Source organism: Prionailurus viverrinus, chromosome B4 (assembly GCF_022837055.1).
Source record: "Prionailurus viverrinus isolate Anna chromosome B4, UM_Priviv_1.0, whole genome shotgun sequence".
NCBI lineage: Eukaryota > Metazoa > Chordata > Mammalia > Carnivora > Felidae > Prionailurus > Prionailurus viverrinus.
The window spans coordinates 13,706,687-13,731,725 of NC_062567.1; the positions used below are offsets into that span (position 1 = coordinate 13,706,687).

General features: G+C 38.5%; 1 protein-coding gene across 3 annotated transcripts in view; it reads left to right on the forward strand.

Moving 5' to 3' along the window:
- The window catches only part of SLC39A12 (solute carrier family 39 member 12), an 84,335-nt gene extending 60,566 nt beyond the window's left edge, over positions 1–23,769 (forward strand). For all 3 annotated transcript variants that reach the window (XM_047867682.1, XM_047867683.1, XM_047867684.1), the window contains one exon: positions 23,641–23,769. In XM_047867682.1, the coding sequence (XP_047723638.1) occupies positions 23,641–23,769 (129 nt within the window). The remainder of the gene's footprint in view (positions 1–23,640) is intronic.
- Positions 23,770–25,039: the final 1,270 nt, after the last annotated feature.

Genomic DNA, 25,039 nt, shown 5'->3' on the forward strand with positions numbered 1-25,039 from the left:
GATGTTGAGGATCTTTTCCTGTGTCTCTTGGCCATCTTGATGTCTTCTTTAGAAGAATCTCTGTTCATGTCTTCTGCCCAGAAAATAAAACATACTTCTAGCCTCCTCCTTTATATTGCTGTCAAAGAAATGACTAAGAAAATGAATTCAAAAAAACAAAAGAGAAAACATACAATGGACAGAAGGATAGATTAGGTTGAAACCACACACCAACTTTTATTGAATCAAGTCTTAGGAGACTGTTAAAGGCACGAATTGATACGAGATTTTTCTGCAAATACTCCAGAGAAAATTTTCATTCTCCAGAACATTGTGGAAGGAGAACTCCAGCAAGCCCTCCTGAGATTTTGTAGTTGAGAAAACCTCATTCTGCGGATAGGCAATCTTTCCCAACCAGTTATAGCCAGGAAACAGCCAGGTTGCTTTAAGGAAAAGAAATTTAGACTTCCCTCCATCATGTTATAGCTGACAATCACAAAGAAATTCAAAGTAAGCCACACTTCAGACTCTAAAAAAAAGGACTCTAATAAGGGCACTCATCCCAAATGGCTTTGTTCCCATGACCTCATCTAAGGCACCAGTTCCTAATACCATCACACTGGGGCATAGGGTTTCAACATACAAATTTTGAGGGAAAGAAAACATTCAGTCCATAACATCTATGCTCCAGAACTTTGAGATCTAAACATAATACATGTTTCTCACTGCAAAGTGATGATAATGAATCCTTACCAGGCAGTGAATGACCCTCTTCCTATCACCTACGTTCTTGGATGTAATTAAATGTTGCTTATTGTGTTAAATAATAAGCTAGAGTTAATCAAAACAGAGCTTGGAGTATGTGTGTGTGTGTTTGTGCATGTGTGGTGTTTATTATGGTAAAAGATACAAAACAAGAAATTTACTCTTTTAACCATTTGAGGTGTAGAGCTTAATGACATTAAGTATATTCACATTCTTGTGCGTCCATCACCACTATCCATTTATAGAACTTTTCTCATCTTCCCAAACTGGAGCTCCATACTCATGAAGCACTAACTCCCTACTGTCCCGACCCCTACTCTCTGGCAATCACCTTTTTACCTTCCGTCTCTCTGAATTTGACTACCCTAGGACCCTTATATAAGTGGAATCACACAGTATTTGTCTTTTTGTGACTGTTTGATTTTACTTAGCATAAGGTCCTCAAGGTTGATCCGTGTCAGCATGTGTCAGGATTTCCTTCCTTTTTAATGCTGAATAACATTCTATTTGTGTCTGTACAACACTTTGCTTTTTCAGTTATCCATCAGTAGACATTGAGTGGCTTTCACCTTTTGGCTATTGTGAATAATGCTGCTGTGAACATGGGTATACAAATATATCTTGAAGTCCCTGCTTTCAATTCTTTTATGTGTATATCCCAAAATAGAGTTGTGGAATCATAGAGTGTCTATTTTCAATTACTTGTTTTCCATAGTGGCTGCATCATTTTACCCACCCTCTTTCTCTGCATCATCACCAACACTTGTTATAGCCTGTCATTTTGAAAATAACAATCCTAATGGATGTGAAGTGGTATCTCATTGTTGTTTTTGTTTGTATTTCCTGAATGTTCAGTGATGTTCTTTACCATCTTTTCATGTGCTTATTGAGCATTGGTATATTTTCTTTGGAGAGATGCATATTAAAGTCTTTGGATCATTCTGTTTAGATTTTTGTGTGAGTGTGAGTTGTAGGAGTTCTTTATATATTCTGTATATCAATCCCTTATCAGATAAATGACTTACAGATGTTTCCTCCCATTCCGTGGATTGCCTTTTCACTCTGTTTATAATGTCCTTTGATGCATAAAAGTTTTACATGTTGGTAAACCCAAATTTAATCTATTGTTTTCTTTTGTTTTCTTGCCTGAGCTTTTTTTTAAAAAAAATTTTTTTTTAACGTTTTTATTTATTTTTGGGACAGAGAGAGACAGAGCATGAACGGGGGAGGGGCAGAGAGAGAGGGAGACACAGAATCGGAAACAGGCTCCAGGCTCCGAGCCATCAGCCCAGAGCCTGACGCGGGGCTCGAACTCACGGACCGCGAGATCGTGACCTGGCTGAAGTCGGACACTCAACCGACTGCGCCACCCAGGGGCCCCTTGCCTGAGCTTTTAAAGACATACCCAAGAAATCATTGCCAAATCCACTGTCATGAAGATTTCTCACTATGTTTTCTCCTAAATGTTTTACAGTTTTAAGTCTTACATTTAGGTCTTTTATCCGTTTGGAGTTCATTTGGTATAGGGTATAAGGTTAGAGTCCAACTTCATTCTTTTGCATGTGGATACACAATTTTCACAATACCTTATGTTGAAAGGACTGTTCTGAAAGAATAGATTTGGCACTCTTGTCAAAATTGCCTATGTATGCAAGAATTTATTTCTGGTTTCTCTATTATATTCCATTGGTCTATAGTGTGTCTTTATGCCAGGACCAGACTCTTGATTGTTGTAGCTTTGTAGTTAATTTTGACATCAGAAAGTGTGAGACCTCCAACTTTGTTCTTTTTCAGGATTGTTTTGACTATTCAGGGTCTCTTGAGATTTAATATGAGTTTTAAGATAGATTTTTCTATTTCTATAAAAAAAATCATAAAGATTTTAATAGGAATTGCATTAAATCTGTAGATCACTTTACCTGGTATTGATATCTAAGCAATATTAAGTCTTCCAATCCATGAACATAGGACATCTTTCCCTTTATTTGTGTCTTCTTGGTGAAGTTTATTCCAAAGTATTTTATTATTTTTGATGATATATTGCAGGTGGAATTGTTTTATTTAAAAAAGTTTTTTTTTATGTTTACTTATTTTTGAGAGCATGAGAGACAGAACCCAAGCAGGAGAGGGGCAGAGAGAGGGAGACACAGAATCTGAAACGGGCTCCAGGCTCTGAGCTGTCAGCACGGAGCCTGACGCAGGGCTTGAACCCAAGGACCATGAGATCATGACCTGAGCTGAAGTCAGACACGTAACTGACTGAGCCACCCAGGCGCCCCTGGAATTGTTTTCTTAATATCCTTCCTATTCAGAGTGTTCATTATTTGTGTACAGAAACACAGCAGATTTTTGTGTTGATTTTGTATCATACAATTGCTAAATTTTAAATATATCTTAACATCTCAAAAGTAAAAAAAGATACTGGTACTGGGTAACAAATTTTTACTTATCAGGACATGTTTTGTAAGCAGTATTTTTTAAAAAAATGTAACGCTTTAGTGAATACAATTGTTTAGGTTAAAGACATTTACAAGTCAAAAGGATTCCATCATTAATCACATGAGGTCATTTCTCTTCTTTTGTTTTTTTAACTCACTCAAAACAGAAATCTGACTCAATTTTATCCACTTTTTTCCTCTTCTTCTTTAATTTTAAGTTATACGAATAGATAAACATGCATTCATGAGAACAAGTAAATAAAAGAAATCTCTGTATTTCCTTAAAGTTAGAAGGGATGATGTTTTCTTAAATTCTTAATGAACAATGTATGACAAATTTGATCCTTGGGTGATCTTTCATTTACTAGACCAGCTTCCCTGGTAGATTTACGTAGTCTGTGACAGTGAGTGCAAGATACAGTCTTGTTTACATATTAAGACTAACATAGGTTGTTTACAATTCAGTTCATCTAAAGTTAATTGAATGCGTGAAAAAATCACTGCTGTGAAGACCCAGCCTATGTGTGGCTTCATATTGTCACCAGTCCAGAAGAAAACCAAAAAAGTCATGTGATTGGTTCCGTGGTTGAATACTTACTAAAACAAGTATATTGTTCACTCAACAGATGAGAGAAGACAAAACTTAGTCCACCTATGTATTGGGTTTATAAAGACCAACAGTGTTACCAACTTGTCAATTTTTCAGCAAGTTGTGATCTCATGGATGACTTCTTCAGAAAATTTTCTTGGAGACAGCTCATGCATGGATAAAGGATCATATAGACTGAGTGTTAGGTTTTACAAACACTGGCCGAACTTTCGGGTGTCATTAAGAACCATAGCAAACTGAGGGTACAGGGGAAGATGGCGGTGTGGGAGGATGCTGGCTCATCTTGTCCTGCTGATCGCTTAGGTTCCACCCACATTGGCTTAAATAACCCAGAAAACCACTGGAAGACTAGCAGAATGGACTCTCTGGAGCCAAGTGTAGACAAGAGGCTCACGGAAGAGGGTAGGAAGGGCGGAGAGGCGGTGTGCACTCCACAGACTAGTGGGAAGGAGCCGGGGTGGTGGAGGGGCAGCCTGCCCGGCAAGGCAGAGCCCCCCGAGGTCTGGCTTGCAAAAGCGGAGGGGCCAGACTGCGCAAGTTCTGACAGCCAGCAGGACTTAACATCTGGAATTTTAAAAGTCAACATCTCTGCTCTCGGAGAGCGGGGAGGGCGAGAGGACGCCAGAAGGGAGAGTTATTGAGCCCTGGAAGGACAGAGCTCGGCAGGGGAACAAAGGCACTGGCAAGCGTCATCTCCCTCTCCCACCCCCCAGCCAAAATTCCAAAGGGAACCAGTTCCCGTCACCAAACTTGCTTGCACCGTGCAAGAACGCTGTGCTTCTGTGAATCCATCCCTCTGACGGGTCTGCCTCCCTCCTGGTGCTTCAGAGCAAAAAAGCTACCTAAGCCTGCCCCTCCTGACCCTGAGCACCTTGCGGATTGACCCCATCTAATACACCCTTGGCCAGATCCCATCGACGCAGCACCACAAGCCTGGCAGTGTGCAAGCAGCCCAGACAGGGGCCATACCACTCCACAGTGAGTCCTGCCCCTGGGAGAGGAGAAGATAAGGTACACACCAGTCTGACTGTGGGACCAGCAATATCTGGGGGCAGATATCAGGTCTGACTGCAACCCTGCCCACCAACACAAGTTTCTCTGGATAGCACAGAGGAAGTACCCTGCAGTTTGAAGTTACCACAGGCACTACCCAAAATGACAAAACAGAAGAATTCTCCTCAAAGAAACTCCAGGGAGTAGCGACAGCTAACGAATTGATCAAAACCAATTTAAGCAATATAATTGAACAAGAATTTAGAATAATAGTCATAAAATTAATGGCTGGGCTTGAAAAAAGCATAGAGGACAGCAGAGAATCTATTGCTACAGAGATCAGGGAACTAAAAATTAGTCATGATGATTAAAAAATGCTATTAATGAGGTGCAAAATAAAATGGAGGCAGCCATAGCACAGATTGAAGAGGCAGAGGAGAAAATACGTGAATTAGAAGATAAAATTATGGAAAAAGAGGAGGCTGAGAAAAAGAGAGATAAAAAATTCCAGGAGTATGAGGGGAGAATTAGAGAACTAAGTGATGCAATCAAACAGAACATTATTGGTATCATAGGAATTCCAGAAGAAGAGAGAGAGAAAGGGGCTGATGGTGTACTTGAACAAATCATAGCTGAGAACTTCCCTGATCTGGGGAAGGAAACAGGCATTGAAATCCAAGAGGCATAGAGAACTCCTTTCAGACGTAACTTGAATCGATCTTCTGCAAGACGTATCATAGTGAAACTGGCAGAATACAAGGATAAAGAGAGAATTCTGAAAGCAGCTAGGGATAAATGGGCCCTAACATACAAAGGTAGACATATAAGGGTAGTAGCAGACCTATATACTGAAACTTGGCAGGCCAGAAAGGAATGGCAGGAAATCTTCAATGTGATGAACAGAAAAAATATGCAGCCAAGAATCCTTATCCTGCAAGCCTGTCATTCAGAATAGAAGGAGAGATAAAGGTTTTCCCAAACAAACAAAAACTGAAAGAATTCATCACCACTAAACCAGCCCTACAAGAGATCCTAAGGGGCACTCTGTGAGTAAAATGTTGCAAGGACCACAAAGCACCAGAGACATCACTACAAGCATGAAACCTACAGACATCACAATGACTCTAAACCCATATCTCTCAATAATAGCACTGAATGTAAATGGAATAAATGCTCCAACCAAAAGACATAGGGTATCAGAATGGGTAGAAAAAAAAATACCCATCTATTTGCTGTCTACAAGAGATGCATTTTAGACCTGAGGACACCTTCAGATTGAAAGTGAGGGGATGGAGAACTATCTATCATGCTACTGGAAGTCAAAAGAAAGCTGGAGTAGCCATACTTATATCAGACCAACTAGACTTTAAATTAAAGGCTACAACAAGAGATGAAGAAGGGCATTATATAATAATTACAAGGTCTTTCCATCAGGAAGAGCTAACAACTATAAATGTCTGTGCACTGAATACAGGAGCCCCAAATATATAAAACAATTAATAAGCATAAACATAAGCAACCTTATTGATAAGAATGTGGTAATTGCAGGGTACTTTAACACCCCACCTACAACAATGGATAGATCATCTAGATACAGGATCAATAAAGAAACAAGGGCCCTGAATGATACATTGGATCAGATGGACTTGACAGATATATTTAGAACTCTGCATCCCAAAGCAACAGAATATACTTTCTTCTCGAGTGCACATGGAACATTCTCCAAGATAGATCACATACTGGGTCACAAAACAGCCCTTCATAAGTATAAAAGAATTGAGATCATACCATGCACACTTTCAGACCACAATGCTATGAAACTTGAAATCAACCACAGGAAAAAGTCTGGAAGATCTCCAAAAGCATGGAGATTAAAGAACACCCTACTAAAGAATGAATGGGTCAGCCAGGCAATTAGAGAAGAAATTTAAAAATATATGGAAACAAATGAAGATGAAAATACAACAATGCAAACACTTTGGGATGCAGTGAAGGCAGTCCTCAGAGGAAAATACATTGCAGTCTATGCCTATCTCAAGAAACAAGAAAAATCCCAACTACAAAATCTAACAGCATACCCAAAGGAAATAGAAGCAGAACAGCAAAGACACCCCAAACCCATCAGAAGAAGAGAAATAATAAAGGATCAGAGCAGAAATAAACAACATAGAATCTAAAAAAACAGTAGAGCAGATCAGTGAAACCAAGAATTGGCTTTTTGAAAAAATAAACAAAACTGATAAACCTCTAGCCAGGCTTCTCAAAAAGAAAAGGGAGATGACCCAAATAGATAAAATAATGAATGAATATTTAATTATTACAACCAATCCCTCAGAGATACAAGCAATTATCAGGGAATACTATGAAAAATTATATGCCAACAAACTGGACAACCTGGAAGAAATGGACAAATTCCTAAGCACCCACACACTTCCAAAACTCAAACAGGAAGAAATAGAAAATTCGAACAGACCCATGACCTGCGAAGAAATTGAACCAGTTATCAAAAATCTTCCAACAAATAAGAGTCCAGCACCAGATGGCTTCCCTGGGGAATTCTACCAAACATTTAAAGCAGAGATAACACCTATCCTTCTTAAGATGTTCCAAAAAATAGAAAGGGAAGGAAAACTTCCAGACTTATTCTATGAAGCCAGCATTACTTTGATTTCCAAACCAGACAGAGATCCAGCAAAAAAAGAGAACTATAGGCTAATATCCCTGATGAATATGGATGCAAAAATTTTCAACAAGATACTAGCAAATCCAACTCAACAGCATATAAAAAGAATTATTCACCATGATCAAGTGGGATTCATTCCTGGGATGCAGGGCTGGTTCAACATTCACAAATCAATCAATGTGATACATCAGATTAATAAAAGAAAAGATAAGTACCATATGATCCTGTCAATCCATGCAGAAAAAGCATTTGACAAAATTCAACATCCTTTCTTAATAAAAACCTCGAGAAAGTTGGGATAGAAGGAACATACTTAAATGTCACAAAAGCCATTTATGAAAAGCCCACAGCTAATATCACCCTCAATGGGGAAAAACTGAGAGCTTTCCCCCTGAGGTCAGGAACACGACAGGGATGTCCACTCTCACCGCTGTTGTTTAACATAGTGTTGGAAGTTCTAGCAATCAGACAACAAAAGGAAATCAAAGGCATCAAAATTGGCAAAGATGAAGTGAAGCTTTCACTTTTGGCAGATGACACGATGCTATACAAGAAAAACCCAATAGACTCCACCAGTACTCTGGTAGAAATGATACATGAATTCAGCAAAGTCGCAGGATACAAAATCAATGTACAGAAATCAGTTGCATTCTTATACACTAATAATGAAGCAACAGAAAGACTAAAATAAAGAAACTGATCCCATTCACAATTGCACCAAGAATCATAAAATACCTAGGAATAAACCTAACCAAAGATTTAAAAGATCTGTATGCTGAAAACTATAGAAAGCTTATTAAGGAAATTGAAGAAGATATAAAGAAATGGGAAAACATTCCATGCTTATGGGTTGGAAGAATAAATATTGTCAAAATGTCAATACTACCCAAAGCTATCTACACACTCAATGCAATCACAATCAATATTTCATGAGCATTCCTCTCAAAACTAGAACAAGCAATCCTAAAATTTGTATGAAACCACAAAAGACCCCAAATAGCCAAAGTAATTTTGAGGAAGAAGACCAAAGCAGGAGGCATCACAATCTCAGACTTTAGCCTACAAAACTGTAATCATCAAAACAGCATGGTATTGGCACAAAAACAGACACATAGACCAATGGAATAGAATAGAGACTCCAGACTTGGACCCACAAAAGTATGGCCAACTAATCTTTGACAAAGCAGGAAAGAATATCCAATGGAAAAAAGACAGTCTCTTTAACAAATGGTGCTGGGAGAACTGGACAGCAACATGCAGAAGAATGAAACTAGACCACTTTCTTACACCATTCACAAAAATAAATTCAAAATGGATGAAAGATCTGAATGTGAGACAGGAAACCATCAAAACCGGAAAAAGCAGGAAAAAACCTCTCTGACCTCAGCTGCAGCAATTTCTTACTTGACACATCTCCAAAGGCAAGGGAATTAAAAGCAAAAATGAACTATTGGGACCTCATCAAGGTAAAAAGCTTCTGCACTGCAAAGGAAACGATCAACAAAACTAAAAGGCAACCGACAGAATGGGAAAAGATATTTGCAAATGACATATCGGACAAAGGGCTGGTATCCAAAAATCTTTAAAGAACTCACCAAACTCCATACCCAAAAAAACACATAATCCAGTGAAGAAATGGGCAGAAGACATGAATAGACACTTCTCTAAAGAAGACATCCAGATGGCCAACAGGCACATGAAAAGATGCTCAACGTCGCTCCTCATCAGGGAAAAATACAAATCAAAACCACACTCAGATACCACCTCACACGAGTCAGAGTGGCTAAAATGAACAAATCAGGAGACTATAGATGCTGGCGAGGATATGGAGAAACGGGAACCCTCTTGTACTGTTGGTGGGAATGCAGACTGGTGCAGCTGCTCTGGGAAACAGTGTGGAGGTTCCTCAAAAAATTAAAAATAGATCTACCCTCTGACCTAGCAATAGCACTGCTAGGAATTTACCCAAGGGATACAGGAGTACTGAGGCATAGGGGCACTTGTACCCCAATGTTTATAGCAGCACTTTCAACAATGGCCAAATTATGGAAAGAGCCTAAATGTCCATCAATTGATAAATGGATAAAGAAGTTGTGGCTTATATATGCAATGGAATACTACTTGGCAATGAGAAAGAATGAAATATGGCCTTTTGTAGCCACGTGGACGGAACTGGAGAGTGTTATGCTAAGTGAAATAAGTCAGGCAGAGAAAGACAGATACCATATGTTTTCACTCTTATGTGGATCCTGAGAAACTTAACAGAAGACTGTGGGGGAGGGAAAGGAAAAATAAAGTTGGAGAGGGAGAGAGCCAAACCAGAAGAGACTCTTAAAAACTGAGAATAAACTGAGGGTTGATGGGGGTGGGAAGGAGGGGAGGTTGGGTGATGGGCATTGAGGAGGACACCTGTTGGGATGAGCACTGGGTGTTGTATGGAAACAAATTTGACAATAAACTTCATATTAAAAAAAAAGAACCATAGTAAACTATCTACTTACCTATCTATTTAATTTAAAAAATTCTCCAAAGTGACCAATGTCTCTTTTTAATCATTTTCTAGATAACATGTTATCAATGAGTAATTATCAAATGACCCTTCAAAAGATCAAAAGAAAAAATTAACTGAATGCTTTATTAACATTGTTGTAAATACCCAGATGAGTGAATATTCTAAAGTCCATTTTTGTTCATGCATTTGATAATATGCAGATGTTATACAGGTATAAAATTGTGGAAAATACTAGGGAAAAAAAGATCCTTCTGAGTATAAACAGAAGACTCTGAAATGGCACTCTCTAGTTTGACCTAAGCCACTAAACAGTCCAGTAACTTAAAATATACTTTAGCCTTTCCTTCTTCTCCTTTCTTCTCCTATTTTTAGAGCAATAGGAACGTGTGGGCAGAAGAAATACAGAATGATCCATAACCATTATAATTCTTCTCCCAGTGGGCCTATACTTCCCGCAAAGTGTTTCTTTAATTTATCTAGTGACTTTTTTTTTTTATGTGTGGCTGTCTCATCAAGCACTTGAAATATGGTTAGTGTAACTGGGAAATGGATTTTTTTTTAGTTAAAAAACTTTATTTTTGAGAGCAGTTTGAGGTTCATGACAAAACTGAGTAGAAAGTCCAGAGAATTTCCAAATAACATCTGTCCTCCATGTGCATGCTTTTCCCCACTCTCAACATCCTGCACCACAGAGGTACATTTGTTATAATTAAGAAACTCTGTTGACACATTATTATCACCCAAAGTCCAGAGTTCACATTTATTGCATATGTGGTGTTGTATGCTCTATGGGTCTTGACAAATGACACATACCCACCCTTGTAATGTGTAGAATAGTTCCCCTGCCCTAAAAATCCTCTGTGTCCTGCCTCTTCCCTTTCCATTAGCCCCTAGAAACCACGAATATTTTTTAATCTCTGTAGTTTTGCCTTTTCCAGAATTCAGTGTAGTTGGAATCATTCAGTATGTACCTTTTGAAACTGGCCTCTTTCACTTAGGGATACGGTTTTAAGGTCTCTCCCAGTCTTCTCGTGGCTCAATAGCTCATTTCTTTTTGGCACTATGTCATATCTGGATATACCACAGTGCATTTATCCTTTTGCCCACTGCAGAACATCTTGGTCACTTCCAGGTTTGGGCAGTTACAAACAAAGCTGCTATAAATATCCATGTGCAGGGTTTTGAGTGAACATAAATTTTCTATATATTTGGGGAAATATCAAGGAGTGTAATCCCCGGATCATAGGATAAGAATATGTCTAGTTCCAGGAAAGATTTCCAAATGTCTTCCAAAGTGATTATACCATTTTGCATTCCCACCAGCATTAAATGAGAGTCCCTCTTGCTCAAGGTCCTTGTTAGAATTCAGTGTCATCGATGTTTGGATTTTGGCTGTGGTCATAGTTGGGTAGTGATATCTCGTTGCTGCTTTCGTTTGACATTTCCTAGTGAAATATGATGTTAAACACCTCTGAATATGCTTGCTTGCCATCTGTGTACCTTCTTTGGGGGAGGTGTCTGTCCAGGTCTTTTAACCATTATTTGAAACTGGGTTGTTTCCTATTTATGCATTTCAAGAGTTCTTTGTATGTTTTGGATGGCAGTCTCTTATCAGATGTGTCTTCTGCCAAAAATTTTTCCAAATCTCTGGCTTGTCTTTTCATTTTCTTGACATGTCTTTTGCAAAGAAGAAAATTTAATTTTAATGAAATTCAGCTTATCAATGATTGCTTTCATGAATCATGTCTCTGGTATTATATCTAAAAAAGGCATCACTGTACCCAAGATCATGTAGGTTTTCTCCTCTGTTATCTTCTAGGAGTTTCACACTTTTCTGTTTTCCATTTAGAGCTATGATTCATTTTGACTTAATTTTCGTGGAGGATGTAAGGTCTGTGTATAGATTCATTGCAGGTTTTTTTTTAAAAAAGACTATCTTTGTTCCATTTTATTACTTTTGCTCCTTTGTCAAAGACCGGTTGGCTATATTTATATAGGTCTATTTCTGGCTTCTTTGTTCTGTTCCTTTAATCTGTCTTTCTGTCCTTTCACCAGTTCCATACTGTTGTGATTACTGCAATTTTATATTAAGTCTTGAAGACTGACAGTGTCAGCTCTCCAACTTCGTTCTTCTCCTTCAATTATATGGTGGCCTTTCTCGGTCTCTTGCCTCTTCATATAAATCCTGGTATCAGTTTGTCAACAGCCATGAGAGAACTTATTGAGATTTTGGATGGGACTGTGTTGAATCTGTAGAAGAACTGACATCTCGACAATACTGATTTTTCCTATCCATGGACATGGACTATCTCTATGCTTCTTTATTTTTTCCTTGATATCTTTTTTTGGAACTTTACACTTTTTCTCACACAGATTGTGTACATAATTTTTAGATTTATCCCTAAGTATTTCATTTTTTGATGCTAACATAAATGCTAATGTGTTTTTAATTCAAATTCCAGTTGTTCATTCCTCATATGTATAAAATTAGTCAACTTTTGTATATTACTGTCTATTACTGTATCTTGCAACTTTGCTATAAGCACTTATTGGTTCTAGGAGTCTTTTTGATGATTCTTTTGGATTTTATACATAAGTGATCTTTTTCTATATTCCTTTAAATTCCTTTTCTCCTCTTATTGAATTCAGTAAGACTTTCAACTTGATGTTGAAAAAGCATCAGTGGGATGGGACATCCTTGCCTTGTGCCTGATCTTAGCAATAAGTCTAGTTTCTCACCAAGCATGATGTTACCTGTAGGGTTTTGTTTTGTTTTTTAATTACAGATGTTCATGATGAATTTGAGGAAGTTTCTTTATAATCCTAGTTTGCTGGGAATTTTTTTCATAAACGAGTGCTTTTTGTGCATCTATTAATATCTTCTTTTGACTGTCGATGTTGTCATATAGACCGTATTAATTGTTGAATGTTGGACCAGTCTTATGTATTTAGATAAATCCCATGTGGTTGTGGTGTGTAGTTCTTTTACATATTGTTGGATTCAATTTGCTAATATTTTGTTGAGAAGTTTTCATATCTGTTCATAAGAGATATTGCTCTATAGTTTTCTTGCAATGTCTTTAGTTTTGGTATTAAGATATTGCTGGCCTTTTAGAATGAGTTAGGAAGTATTCCCTCTGCCCCTGTCTTCTGGAAAAGATTGTAGGGAATCGGTATAATTTCTTCCTTAAACGTTTGGTTGAATTCACAGGTGAACTCATCTGGGCATGGTACTTTTGTTTTGGAAGGTTATTGATTATTGATTCAATATTAAAAATAGATATAGGCCTATTCGGATTGTATATTTTTTCTTGTATGAGTTTTAGCAGTTGTCTGTTAAAAGAATTTTTGTGTTTCATCCAGATTATCGAATTTGTGGGTATAGAGTTGTTCATAACATCCATTTATTATGCTTTTATTGTCCTTGGTATTTGTAGTGATACCCCTTTCATTTCTGATATCAGTAATTTATGTTTTCTGTTTCTCTTAACTGGGTAGAGGCTTATAGATTTTATTGATGTTTTCATAGAATCAACTTTTGCTGCATCTGTCCATTTCTGATAGAAGCATGTTAAGGTCTCCAACAATAATAGTGGATCAGTCTCTTTCTCTTTGCTGTTCTATCAATTTTTGTCTCACATCTTTTTTTAATGTGTTATTTAGTTTTGAGAGAGAGACAGAGACAGAATGCAAGTGGGTTAGGGGCAGAGAGAGAGGGAGACCCAGAATCTGAAGCAGGCTCCAGTCTCTGAGTTGTCAGCACAGAGCCTGACGCGGGGCTCGAACTCACGAGCTGTGAGATCATGACCTGGGCTGGAGTCGGATGCTCAACCGACCAAGCCACCCAGACACCCCTCACATTTTTTAACTCTCTGTTGTTAGGTACACACATATTAGGAATTGTTATGTCTTTTTGGAGTATTGAGTCTTTTGTTTTTATTTAATGCCCATCTTTATCCTTGATAGCATTTCTTGCTCTGAAGTCTGCTCTGTTTGAAATTAACATAGGTAGTCTTGCTTTCTTTTACTCAGTGTTAGCATGATATATCTTCATCCATGCCTTTACTTCTAATTGATATGTGCCTTTATATTTAAAATGGACTTCTTGTAGAAAGCATATAGTTGGGTCTCATGTTTTGATCCGTTCTGAAAATCCCTCTTTTTTTTTTTTTTTGGTGTATTTAGTCTATTGACATTTAGAGTGAATATTGATATAGTTGGATTAAAATCTACTATATTTGTTACTGTTTTCTAATTGTTGCCTTTTGTTCTTTATGGCTACCTTTTTTTTGCCTTCCACACCTTTTCCGTCTTGTGATTTTAATTGAGCATTTTATATAATTCCACTTGACTCATTTGTTAGCACATGAATTATACTTCTTTTTTGAGTATTTTAAGTGGTTACTCTAGAGTTTTCAGTATACATTTACAAGTTATCCAACTCCTCTTTCAAATAACACTGCTCCATGGATAATAAAAGTACCTTGTAATAAGAAAATATTCCTAATCCATCCTCCCCATCCGTTGCATCATTTCTGTCAATTATTTCAATATTACATAAGCATACATACATAGGCACACACAAGCATACGGAATGGAATACATTGTTGCTATTATTTTGAAGAAACCATTATCTGTTGGATCAATTAGAACTTTAAAACCTAAAAGTTTTCATTTTGCTTTCACTTATTCACTTTCTGATACTCTTCCTTTCTTGTGTAGATCCCTGTTTCTGACCTTTGTCATTTTCCCATCTCCAAAGAACTGCAATTAACATTTTTTACTGGCAACAAATTTACTCAAGTTTCGTTTGTCTGATAAAGTCTTATTTTCCTTTCTCTCTTTTTGTTGTCTAAGTTTATTTATTTTGAGAGAGAGAGGAGCATGAGTGGGGTGGGGGTAGAGAGAGAGGGAGAGAAAATTCCAAGCAGGCTCCGTACTGTCAGCACAGGGCCCAACGCAGGGCTAAAACTCACGAATTGTATAATCATGACCTGAGTCGAGATGAGGAGTTGGATATTTAACTGACTGAGCCACCCAGGCGCTCCCTCCTTTCACTCTTGGAAAAGTTTGGAGGTGCAGAATTCTAACTTGGTGATTTTCTCTCTCAACACTTTAAACATTTTCTCTCACTCTTTTTTTTTTTTTCTTGCATCGTTTCAGAGGAGAATTCAGATATAATTCTGTCCTTGCTCCTCTCTATATAAGTTTTTTGTTTGGGTTTTGGTTTTGGTTTTGGTTGCTTGTTTGTTTTTGTTTTTGTTTTTTACTCTTCCATCTCTTAAGGTTTTTTTCTTACCTTTGTTTTTCTAAAGTCTGAAAATGATATGCCTACGTGGAGGGTGTTTTGTTTTTGTTTGCTTGTTGTTGGTTGGTTGGTTTTGTTTTGTTTTGTTGGCACATCTCCGCTTGCTATTCTCTGAGCTTCTTTGGAGCTGGGATTTGGTACCTGATATTTTGGGGGGGGGGGAATTCACAGCCATTGTTCTTCTAATATTGCTTCCATTTTCTCTCTCTCTCTTTTTTTTTTTTCTGATATTACCAATACACCTATATTACACATTTTCCCTCATGGTTTCGATATTATGTTTTGGGTTTTTGGGGTCTTTTTTCTCTCTGCTTTTCAATTTTGGAAGTTTCTATTGTCATAGCTTCAAACTCAGAGTTTTTCCTCAGCTATGTCCCGTACACTAATGAGCCCATCATTGTTCTTTTCTCTTGCAGTGTTTTTCATCTCTAACTTTTCTTTTTGATTCTTTTTTAGAAGAATCTCTCTGCTTATATTATCTATCTTTTATCGTTTACGTTGTCTACTTTTCCCATTAAAGCCCTTACCATATGAGTCACAGTTTGTTTGTTTTTTTAATTCCTGGCCTGATTATGCCAACTTTCCTGCTGTATCTGACTCTGGTTCCGAAGGTTGTTCAGTCTCTTTAAACTGTGTTTTTTTGCCTTATAGTAATTCATGTTATTTTGGTTGAAAGCACGACCTGTTGTACTGGCTAAAAGGAATTGTGTGGCCAAGAGTCCTGTAGTAATGGCGTGGTAAGGCATGGAGAGAAGGGGAGCCTTCCGTAGTTCTTTGATTAGGTCTTGGTCTTGTGGGGAGCCTGTGCTTCCAGACTGTGAACTTCTTGCCTCCTCCCCCTTTAGGTGGAAGAAAATGGCTACAGTGGGGTGAAGTTGAGGACTTCCCTTCCCTAGGCTCTGATAAAACTCCAGCAGGTTAGACTTTGATAAAATAGTTTCTCATAAGGGAAATCCTTGTTAAGATCAGAATCTCTAAAGGATTTCAAAATGGCTTCTTTATCTTCCTCTTGATAAAAGCACTGAGGGATTCCCCGCCCCCCCAATATTCACTGTGAGAATTTGGTAGAGCTCCTGACAGTAAAATCAACAAAAGTGTGGGGGACCCTCTGAGACTTAGGGTCCCCCTAAATTTTTTAATTCTTAGGCTTGTCTACACTAAGCCTGTAATAATTTGTCAATTACAGGTTTGTGTGTTTCTTTTTCCCTACCTTGGCTTATTGGGTCCCACAAAAGTTTCTTCCTGTAGGTTTCTGCTCAGGTAAGTTGTGATTCTGTATATTCACTTGACTTTCTTTCCAACGTGTGGGTCAGTCATTGGACCTCACTTTTCTGTCATATCTGAGAAGAGTTGTTGATTTTCAGTTTGTTCATCTTTTTTACCAAAAAAAAAAAAAAAAAAAGCCAAATCATGACTTTCACTAACAAACTTCCATCTTGTTCTCAGATGTGGGTCTTCTGCAAAGACACAATTAAGTTCTTTAAAAATGTGACGAGGGCTTCTGGGTGGCTCAGTTGGTTAAGTGTCTGACTCTTGATTTCAACTCAGGTCATGATCTCACAGTTCCTGGGATCCAGCCCCATATTGGGTTCTGTGCAGACAGCGTGGAGCCTGCTTGGGATTCTCTCTCTCTCCCTCTCTCTCTGCCCCTCCCCCATTCACACTCACTTGCTGTCTCTCTGTGTCAAAATAAATAAACTTAAAAAAATAAAAATAATAAAAATGTGACAATTAGAACAACCTATGGAATGTGTGCCCCTAGTGAGAGTAAGTATTATTAGGACAGCCTACAAATTACATTTCTGAGGTTTTCTCTCTCATCATATTTCTTTTTCCAACGTTTATTTTTTTGGGGGGACAGAGAGAGACAGAGCATGAACGGGGGAGGGGCAGAGAGAGAGGGAGGCACAGAATCGGAAACAGGCTCCAGGCTCTGAGCCATCAGCCCAGAGCCTGACGGGGGCTCGAACTCATGGACCGCGAGATCGTGACCTGGCTGAAGTCGGACGCTTAACCGACTGCGCCACCCAGGCGCCCCTCTCATCATATTTCTTAGGAACGAGAACGGCTCCTTTTAGCAAATGCAAATGCATACCTAACTCCATGTGCATAATGAATGGGTTTTAGGGTCTTTCTGAAAAGAAGATGGTGTAAGTCAGTTATCAAGAGAGCCTCATGAATGGAGAAGCAAATTATTTCTCTTGAAAGTTAATAATGTCAAAAACTACGTATTCCTGAGAAAGGAAAAACATTTAAATTACAATTTTACCTTCAGAAAAAACATCACCAAATATCTTCAATTAAGTGAATGTTGAGGGGCGCCTGGGTGGCTCAGTCAGGTAAGCATCTGACTTTTGATTTCAGCTCAGGTCATGATCTCATGGTTTGTGGGTTCGAGCCCCATGCCGGGCTCTGTGGTGACACTGCAGAGCCTGCTTGGGATTCCTTCCCCCTATCTCTCTGCCCTTCTCCTTCTCACACTCTCAGTCTCACTCTCAAAATAAATAAATAAATAAACTTTTTAAAAAATAAGTGAGGGGCGCCTGGGTGGCGCAGTCGGCTAAGCGTCCGACTTCAGCCAGGTCACGATCTCGCGGTCCGTGAGTTCGAGCCCCGCGTCGGGCTCTGGGCTGATGGCTCAGGGCCTGGAGCCTGTTTCCGATTCTGTGTCTCCCTCTCTCTCTGCCCCTCCCCCGTTCATGCTCTGTCTCTCTCTGTCCCAAAAATAAATAAACGTTGGAAAAAAAAAATAATTAAAAAAAAAAAAATAAGTGAGGGGCACCTGAATGGCTCAGTTGGTTAAACGCCTGACTTCGCCTCAGATCATGATCTCATGGTTCGTGAGTTTGAGCCCCCTGTCGGGCTCTGTGCTGACAGCTCAGAGCCTGGATGGAGCCTGCTTTGGATTCTGTATCTCCCTCTCTCTGCCCCTTCCCCGCTCATGCTCTGCCTCTTTCTCTCTCAAAAATGAATAAACATTTAAAAAAAATTTTTTTAAATAAGTGAATGTTGAATATTTATATTTAAATTATAAATTTTTAATAATGAAAGGACTTTGATTTTTTGGTGTTTTGTAGAAGCATTGGATGCTGAACTTTCTTTTTCAGTACACACATTTATGATCTATACTGAAAGTAAATGTTGAAATATGTAGCAATAGAGCTTTAATACCCACAAGAAACCTGTTTCAAAATACAGATAGAAGTAGACAGAGAAGGCTTTGCACAGCAAGATTCTGCAGCTTAGATGTGTAAGGAGAGACAAAAAATCTTAGTTCTAGAGAATGTTTTATAGATCATCCTCCTTTGCGATGAGTCCTCCCTAGTATATAATTATTACAAGGCACATGCCATTAGAATTTATCCACTTTCTTTCCTCATGTGTTCTAACATTCTCTGTGAGCATTCCCTTTAAAAAGTTAAGACTATGAATACAGTTATGGAGACTGACTCAAGTATAAATCATGTGCTTCATATCACTTTCTAAATGTCCAGAAATTCTAATCAGAGGTTTGGTCACCATACCTACATCTCAGTTAGTTAATAGAAATATAGGGACCATTATCTACAGATAGGTCAGTCACCATGTAGACTTGGTCCATCTAGGGAATTGGTCTCCAGTGTCTGATTCAAATCTGAAAAAAAAAAAAAAAAAAAGCATGTTAAAAGGCTTTTAGGTAAAGATTTTCTTTTTCTTTTTTGCCAGAACATTACAATTCCTTGGCTGTCATATTTTGGCATCCACTGATTTGAGTTGGGGAATTTGCTAAACATGGAGGTAAAAAAGAAAGTTGCTTTCTACTTCAAGATTTCCAAATTTCTGGCAGCAATCTAAAAAACATATCTCTTAGCTCTATCTCCGGGCAAAAGTGTTTTGCTAACATTTCTCTTTTTTCCTGACCTTTTACTTCATTGTTAACATACTCTATCCATCATTTCACCCCCTCTAGTCTTAGGATATAATCAGGATCTTAAAATTATTCAATAAGGGAATCTAATTGCCCTAGAGGAAAAAGGGACTTTTCTCTTGAAATCCAGGGGAAAATGGGTAGCACTAAAACTCATGTCAGGAATTTTTTAAAAAGAAAAAACAAAATATATACTCTTAAAAATGAATGCATATATATCTTTATGCCCCTTCAAAATTTACTGACTGAAATGATAACAAAAATATGGGTAAGTTCAAAGAAAGTGAAATGTTGTAATCAGACACGGTTGGGATTTGGCATTTTACATTTGTGTCTTTTGGAAAGACTTTTTGTGAGACTCTCTGGTATTTTGGTGCATATCCAAGAGATATTACGATTTATATATTCATCCATAATCATCCAAAAAAGAGCCAAGTATTTTCTCAAAAGCAAGCTTAGCTCGATTTTCTTACCAAAATCCACTTACATGCGAACGTGCAAAGTTCAGATAGACCATCCAAATCAAGATGATCCATATCAAGATGAGAATCTCCTTAAACTTTTTTTAAATGTCGATTTTCATTGTTTGTCCATTTCTATAGGCTTACAAGGTTAGTCTTTTTTTTTTAATGTTTATTTATTTTTGAGAGAGAGAGAGAGAGACAGAGACAGAGACAGAGACAGAGACAGAGCTAGAGCAAGAGAAGGGCAGAGAGAGAGGGAGACACAAATTGTGAAGTAGGCCCCAGGCTCTGAGTTGTCAACACAGATCTTGATGTAGGGCTGGAACTCGTGAACTGTGAGATCATGACCTGAGCCGAAGTCAGACATTTAACTGACTGAGCCACCCAGGCGCCCCGACTCTATGATATCTTGCCATCCATTTGGGTGTGCCTTCTAGCAGCTCATCGTTCCCTTGAAGTCTTCAGGATGCTCTGGCTACAGGTCTCATGCAGCGCTTACTTTCATGTACATCCATTTTATCATGCCCTTTCTTATATCCTGCAGCCCATTTACTCCTCATAATCCTGCAAGAGCTAAATTATTAACTCCTTTTGGTTCTGAGGAAACCATGGCTCAAGGAGGATAATGACTTACTCAAAGTCACATGAATGTGATGTCAGAACTAGGACAAGAAGCCCGCTCATCTCGTTGCTGTAGTAGACAGAGGATTGTACACTGTAACAACTCCATCCTTGGCCCTCCGTCGTGTTCGTGTTTGCCCCGTGTACTCTCTTGGGGCTATGTGTTCCAGGCCCCTTGGCGATCAATATACATGCCTTAGAAATGTCCACCAAGGTCGGGATGGCGGGAAGCTTGCTTTGGCTTCCCATGAATCGGTTAGAGATAACATGCTCGCTCCCCTTTCTGAACGCACAGGGGAATATTCTTTGGGAACATTCTATGGATTTTCAAAATGTCATCTTAAGTTGCAAAACTTCCCAGAAGACATTGAGTTCATGTGAACGGTTGCTCCTGGAGCTGTAAAATCCTCATGATGTTTTCTTGTGGACAATGCCATGTGCATACTCAGAATAAAGGATTCTTGGTTTTCTCCCTGGGAATGGGGCCACTGACAGAGTCTGGAAGCTCTTATAAACACATTTATTCAATTCTATCGTGTGTCACACACTACAAGCAAACAGCAGGTCTACAAACAGGCTAGTGAGGAAAACAATAGATCAAACAATTGTTTTTCAAAATTGTGGCATTTCTTTGGATTGAGTCATGACAGAAACTGATTGAGATTTTGCGGGAAGTCCCAGGACCCTCATTTAATTTCTGTGTTTTTGTATCTACAACTTTTTGGCTATTAAATCTACCTAATCAAGACCTACTTCTTTCCAACGAAAGATCCTGACTAGAAGTTTGAGGCAAAGATGAAAATTAGAAAATGAGCTTTCTCAATTGTAGGTTAAGACACTGGTGGTTTGAAAATAAATCTCAAGTTCTATCTATTGAACCAGAACCATTTTCGTCACCATGCTTTCTGTCTTGCCTGAAGTAGTTTTCTCAACACGTCATTGAAAACAGCATGATTGTTCAGCAAATCATTCACATTTTATGAGCATTTACCAAGAAAATCTTTTTAGAAATTACTTCTACTTCATCAGAGATGAACAATCAGGTAGTGCTGAACACAGCAGACATAAGATGAGCTGTAAATTCATCCACATCTTGTAAATGAACATTAATTACTTTGCTTGAAAAACAGGGAGGAGAGGGAACTACACAATACCTCAATACCTTAGTGTATTTGGAAATAAGGCTGGTCAGAGCTTCAGCCTTTATGTTACCAGAGATGGCATAATTAATTGTGTCACCAAGATGGTCTGAAACATAAATTTTTTTTTTTAAATTTTTTTTTTTCAACGTTTATTTATTTTTGGGACAGAGGGAGACAGAGCATGAACGGGGGAGGGGCAGAGAGAGAGGGAGACACAGAATCGGAAAGAGGCTCCAGGCTCCGAGCCATCAGCCCAGAGCCTGACGCGGGGCTCGAACTCACGGACCGCGAGATCGTGACCTGGCTGAAGTCGGACGCTTAACCGACTGCGCCACCCAGGCGCCCCTGAAACATAAATTATTGAGACAGAAGGGAACTGGTGGCCCATGTTGTCTGGCCTTGGAGTCACCTCTTGGAAATCGCTTACAAACTATTGAGAATCAGATGTATGGGGTGACTCTGATGCATGTATCTTGTTAATCCCTCCAGATTACCATAAATTGTTGGCTCTTTGGGAATATTCTATGGATTTTCAAATTTCATTTTGAGTTTATAATAGATAATGAACCAAATAGTATTACTCTCAAGTAGTATCATTAACCTGATGTTTAACCATGGCAGAGACAAATCAATAGGACACATAATTTCTTTAAAGTCATCCACCCAGGACAGCATTTCTGGATCCTACTTTGCCTTCTAGTCCACTGCTCCATGTTAGGGTGTAAGATAGCAGGACACAATAATCCTAATCTTCATTCTGTCCATTTATTTAATTTTAAAAGGGAGAAATATCCACCTCAAGCATACCCAAATAGAACATTCCAGATGCTCTTGTACAGGCCTGAAAAAAAACATGTCAAGGTAAAAAAAAAAAAAAAAAAAAGTATATCAACCTGTTTTCTCTTGCCGTAAATCTAAAACCCTTGCACATTTTATATGTTTTATCTTTTTCTTGCTGTAAATAACCCAGTTTTCAACCAGATGTGATTTTTACTCCTCAGGGAAATTTGACAACATCTGGAGACATTGTTGGTTGTCCCAACTGGGGTCAGAGGTACAGCTGACATATGTCAGGCAGAAGTCAGGGATGCTGCTAAGCGTCCTACAACCCCCGTAACAAAGAATTATCCAACCCAAAATGTCAACAATGGCATGGGTGAGTTAAGTCTCCCCTCCAGGCTGACCTAAGCCTGTTTTCTAATAGAAATGACTATGTCATACGAGAGATCTCCACTCACCTTCCCGGGGTGAGGGATTTGAAAGAATGTGAGACAAAAACACATCACAGGGAGGACTGATACGGCACAGGAAATATAGTCCACGGTGTAAGAGCGTTGTAAGGTGACAGATGACAGCTTCACTTGTGGCCAGCATAGCATACGGTGTAGAGGTGGTAAGTCACTACGTGTTACTCTCAAAACTAATGTAACGTTGTGTGTCAACTGTACTTCAATTAAAAAAAAAAAAGACACCAGAAGAGACCCTTCAAAACTGAGAACAAACTGAGGGTTGATGGGGGGGTGGGAGGGCGGGGAGGGGGGGTGAGGGGCACTGAGGAGGGCACCTGTTGGGATGAGCACTGGGTGTTGTATGGAAACCAATTCGACAATGTTTCATATTAAAAAAAATAATAAAGGCCAAGTGAAAAAAAGAAAGAAAGAAAAAATACTACCTTGAGGTGCTGTTCCTAGATGCTCACAGGAACATTTTGCTGTCAATGGTGTTAAAGCCATTTCACAAACAAAACCCTTGTCACTGGCCTCTAGGAGAGTGAAGTGTAGCTTTAGGGCGTGATTCCTTTATTGTTCTGAAGGTCAGAAAGACCTTGAAGATCTCTTTGAAAGGAAACAAATATGTGCTTTGTAACAACCAGTAAGTTTAATGGCTCCATAAACCTAACAGAACAGTCAAAAGTAATACTTTTCATCTATTATCTACTTCACAGTAAACAAAAGTAAGGATTGCGCTTGGTTTCAGTTGATAACTCTGTCATTTTAAGACTTCTGGCAACACTAGGATTCTTCTAACCGCAATCAAATGACTTAATTTATCTTACATTTTCAAATTTTGGTTGGGAGTAGGTATTAAGCATTTTGTAACTGCTTTGGGAATTTGAAAGGTTATTAGGTTCTGAATAACAGTCTCATGTTTTCCCACCAAACTTTTCCCAGCAGTGAATATATCTGGATCTTATTCTGGTTTTTTATTCTTTTTTTAGCTTCCTGAAATGACTCATGTTCAAACACGGCGACCCTGGTTGATGTTTCTCCTGCAGAACTTTGGACTGACCCTAGGTTGGCTTTCTCTCTTACTGTTGGCTATATATGAACAAAATATTAAAATATAAGTTAAGAGTCTCACACTTCTTCAAAAAACGAATTTATATGGCCTTCTTTTGTTTCTTTTGTCGTACACTATACAGTGATTGTAAATTAATTATTGTTATCTTAGACGAAGTATGTGTCTTTTAGGTCATTAAGTTATTAATTTTATAAGGCACTTTTGTTCTAGGATACAAAGATCACGTTGCCCTCAATTGAAATTCTGGTTTTAGTCCCCAGCACCATGATGGAACTCGTATCTTTTTTAGTAATTAGGAAATTCTAAATTAATTCTGGGAAACTTTCAAACAATATTGTTTTGCTAATAAAGAACGTTTGTTTGTAGTATTTGAAGTGGACAGAGGCCTGTTGGGATAAATTGGCTGCAGCTTCTGTGATGTCAATAATATTTTTCTGCTTGTAAGATGACAAACCCCAAGGAAACTAAATGACAGACAAATGTAATAAAGCCTAGTGTTAATGTAGTGATTTGTATTACCTTCTGTTTCTGAGTGTCAGATTCTGAACCAACTCTTGCAAAACCAATATCGTATAGTTCTAGAAGCCTTGCCCACTGGCTCATAAGTGATGTTACATCAGCAAACTCAGGAAGCCTAGAGGATAATACATGAACGTTCTATCTAATCACTAAATGAAACCTGTTTTAGGTAAGGAGAGCTGGAAACAAAAAGGGAAGTTCAAAAAAATGTTTTAAATAACAAAAGCTTAAGTCAGGCCGTAGATCAATGCATAAACTGTCACAGTTTTTGTTTTTTTACATTTATTTATTTTTGAGAAACAGAGCATGAGCAGGGGAGGGGCAGAGAGAGAAGCAGACACAGAATCAGAAGCAGGCTCCAGGCTCCGAGCTGTCAGCACAGAGCCCGACGCAGGGCTCAAACCCACAAACCCTGAGATCATGACCTGAGCCGAAGTCGGACGCTCAACGACTGAGCCACCCAGGCGCCCCTAAACTGTCACGGTTTTAACAGAGTGTGCTTATGGATATAATATTACTGACAATGTGATATAGTTTATATTTTTGGGAGGAAATCTAAACATGATTCCAGTAGGTAAGTTCATGAAATGTGCAAACAACGTTACTGACAACCTAGCCAATTTATTAAAATAGAAAATAACCCCGGCTTTAGTTATTTTTCTTGGAAAATAGAGGCCTAATATTTTTCTTATTTTTTTAATGATATATCTTGACAAGGGAAAAGGCCCATTTGATGACTGCCAAAAAGACTCGTAGCAACCAATCCAATCCGTCTCTCCTGCCTTTCTTACCGGTAA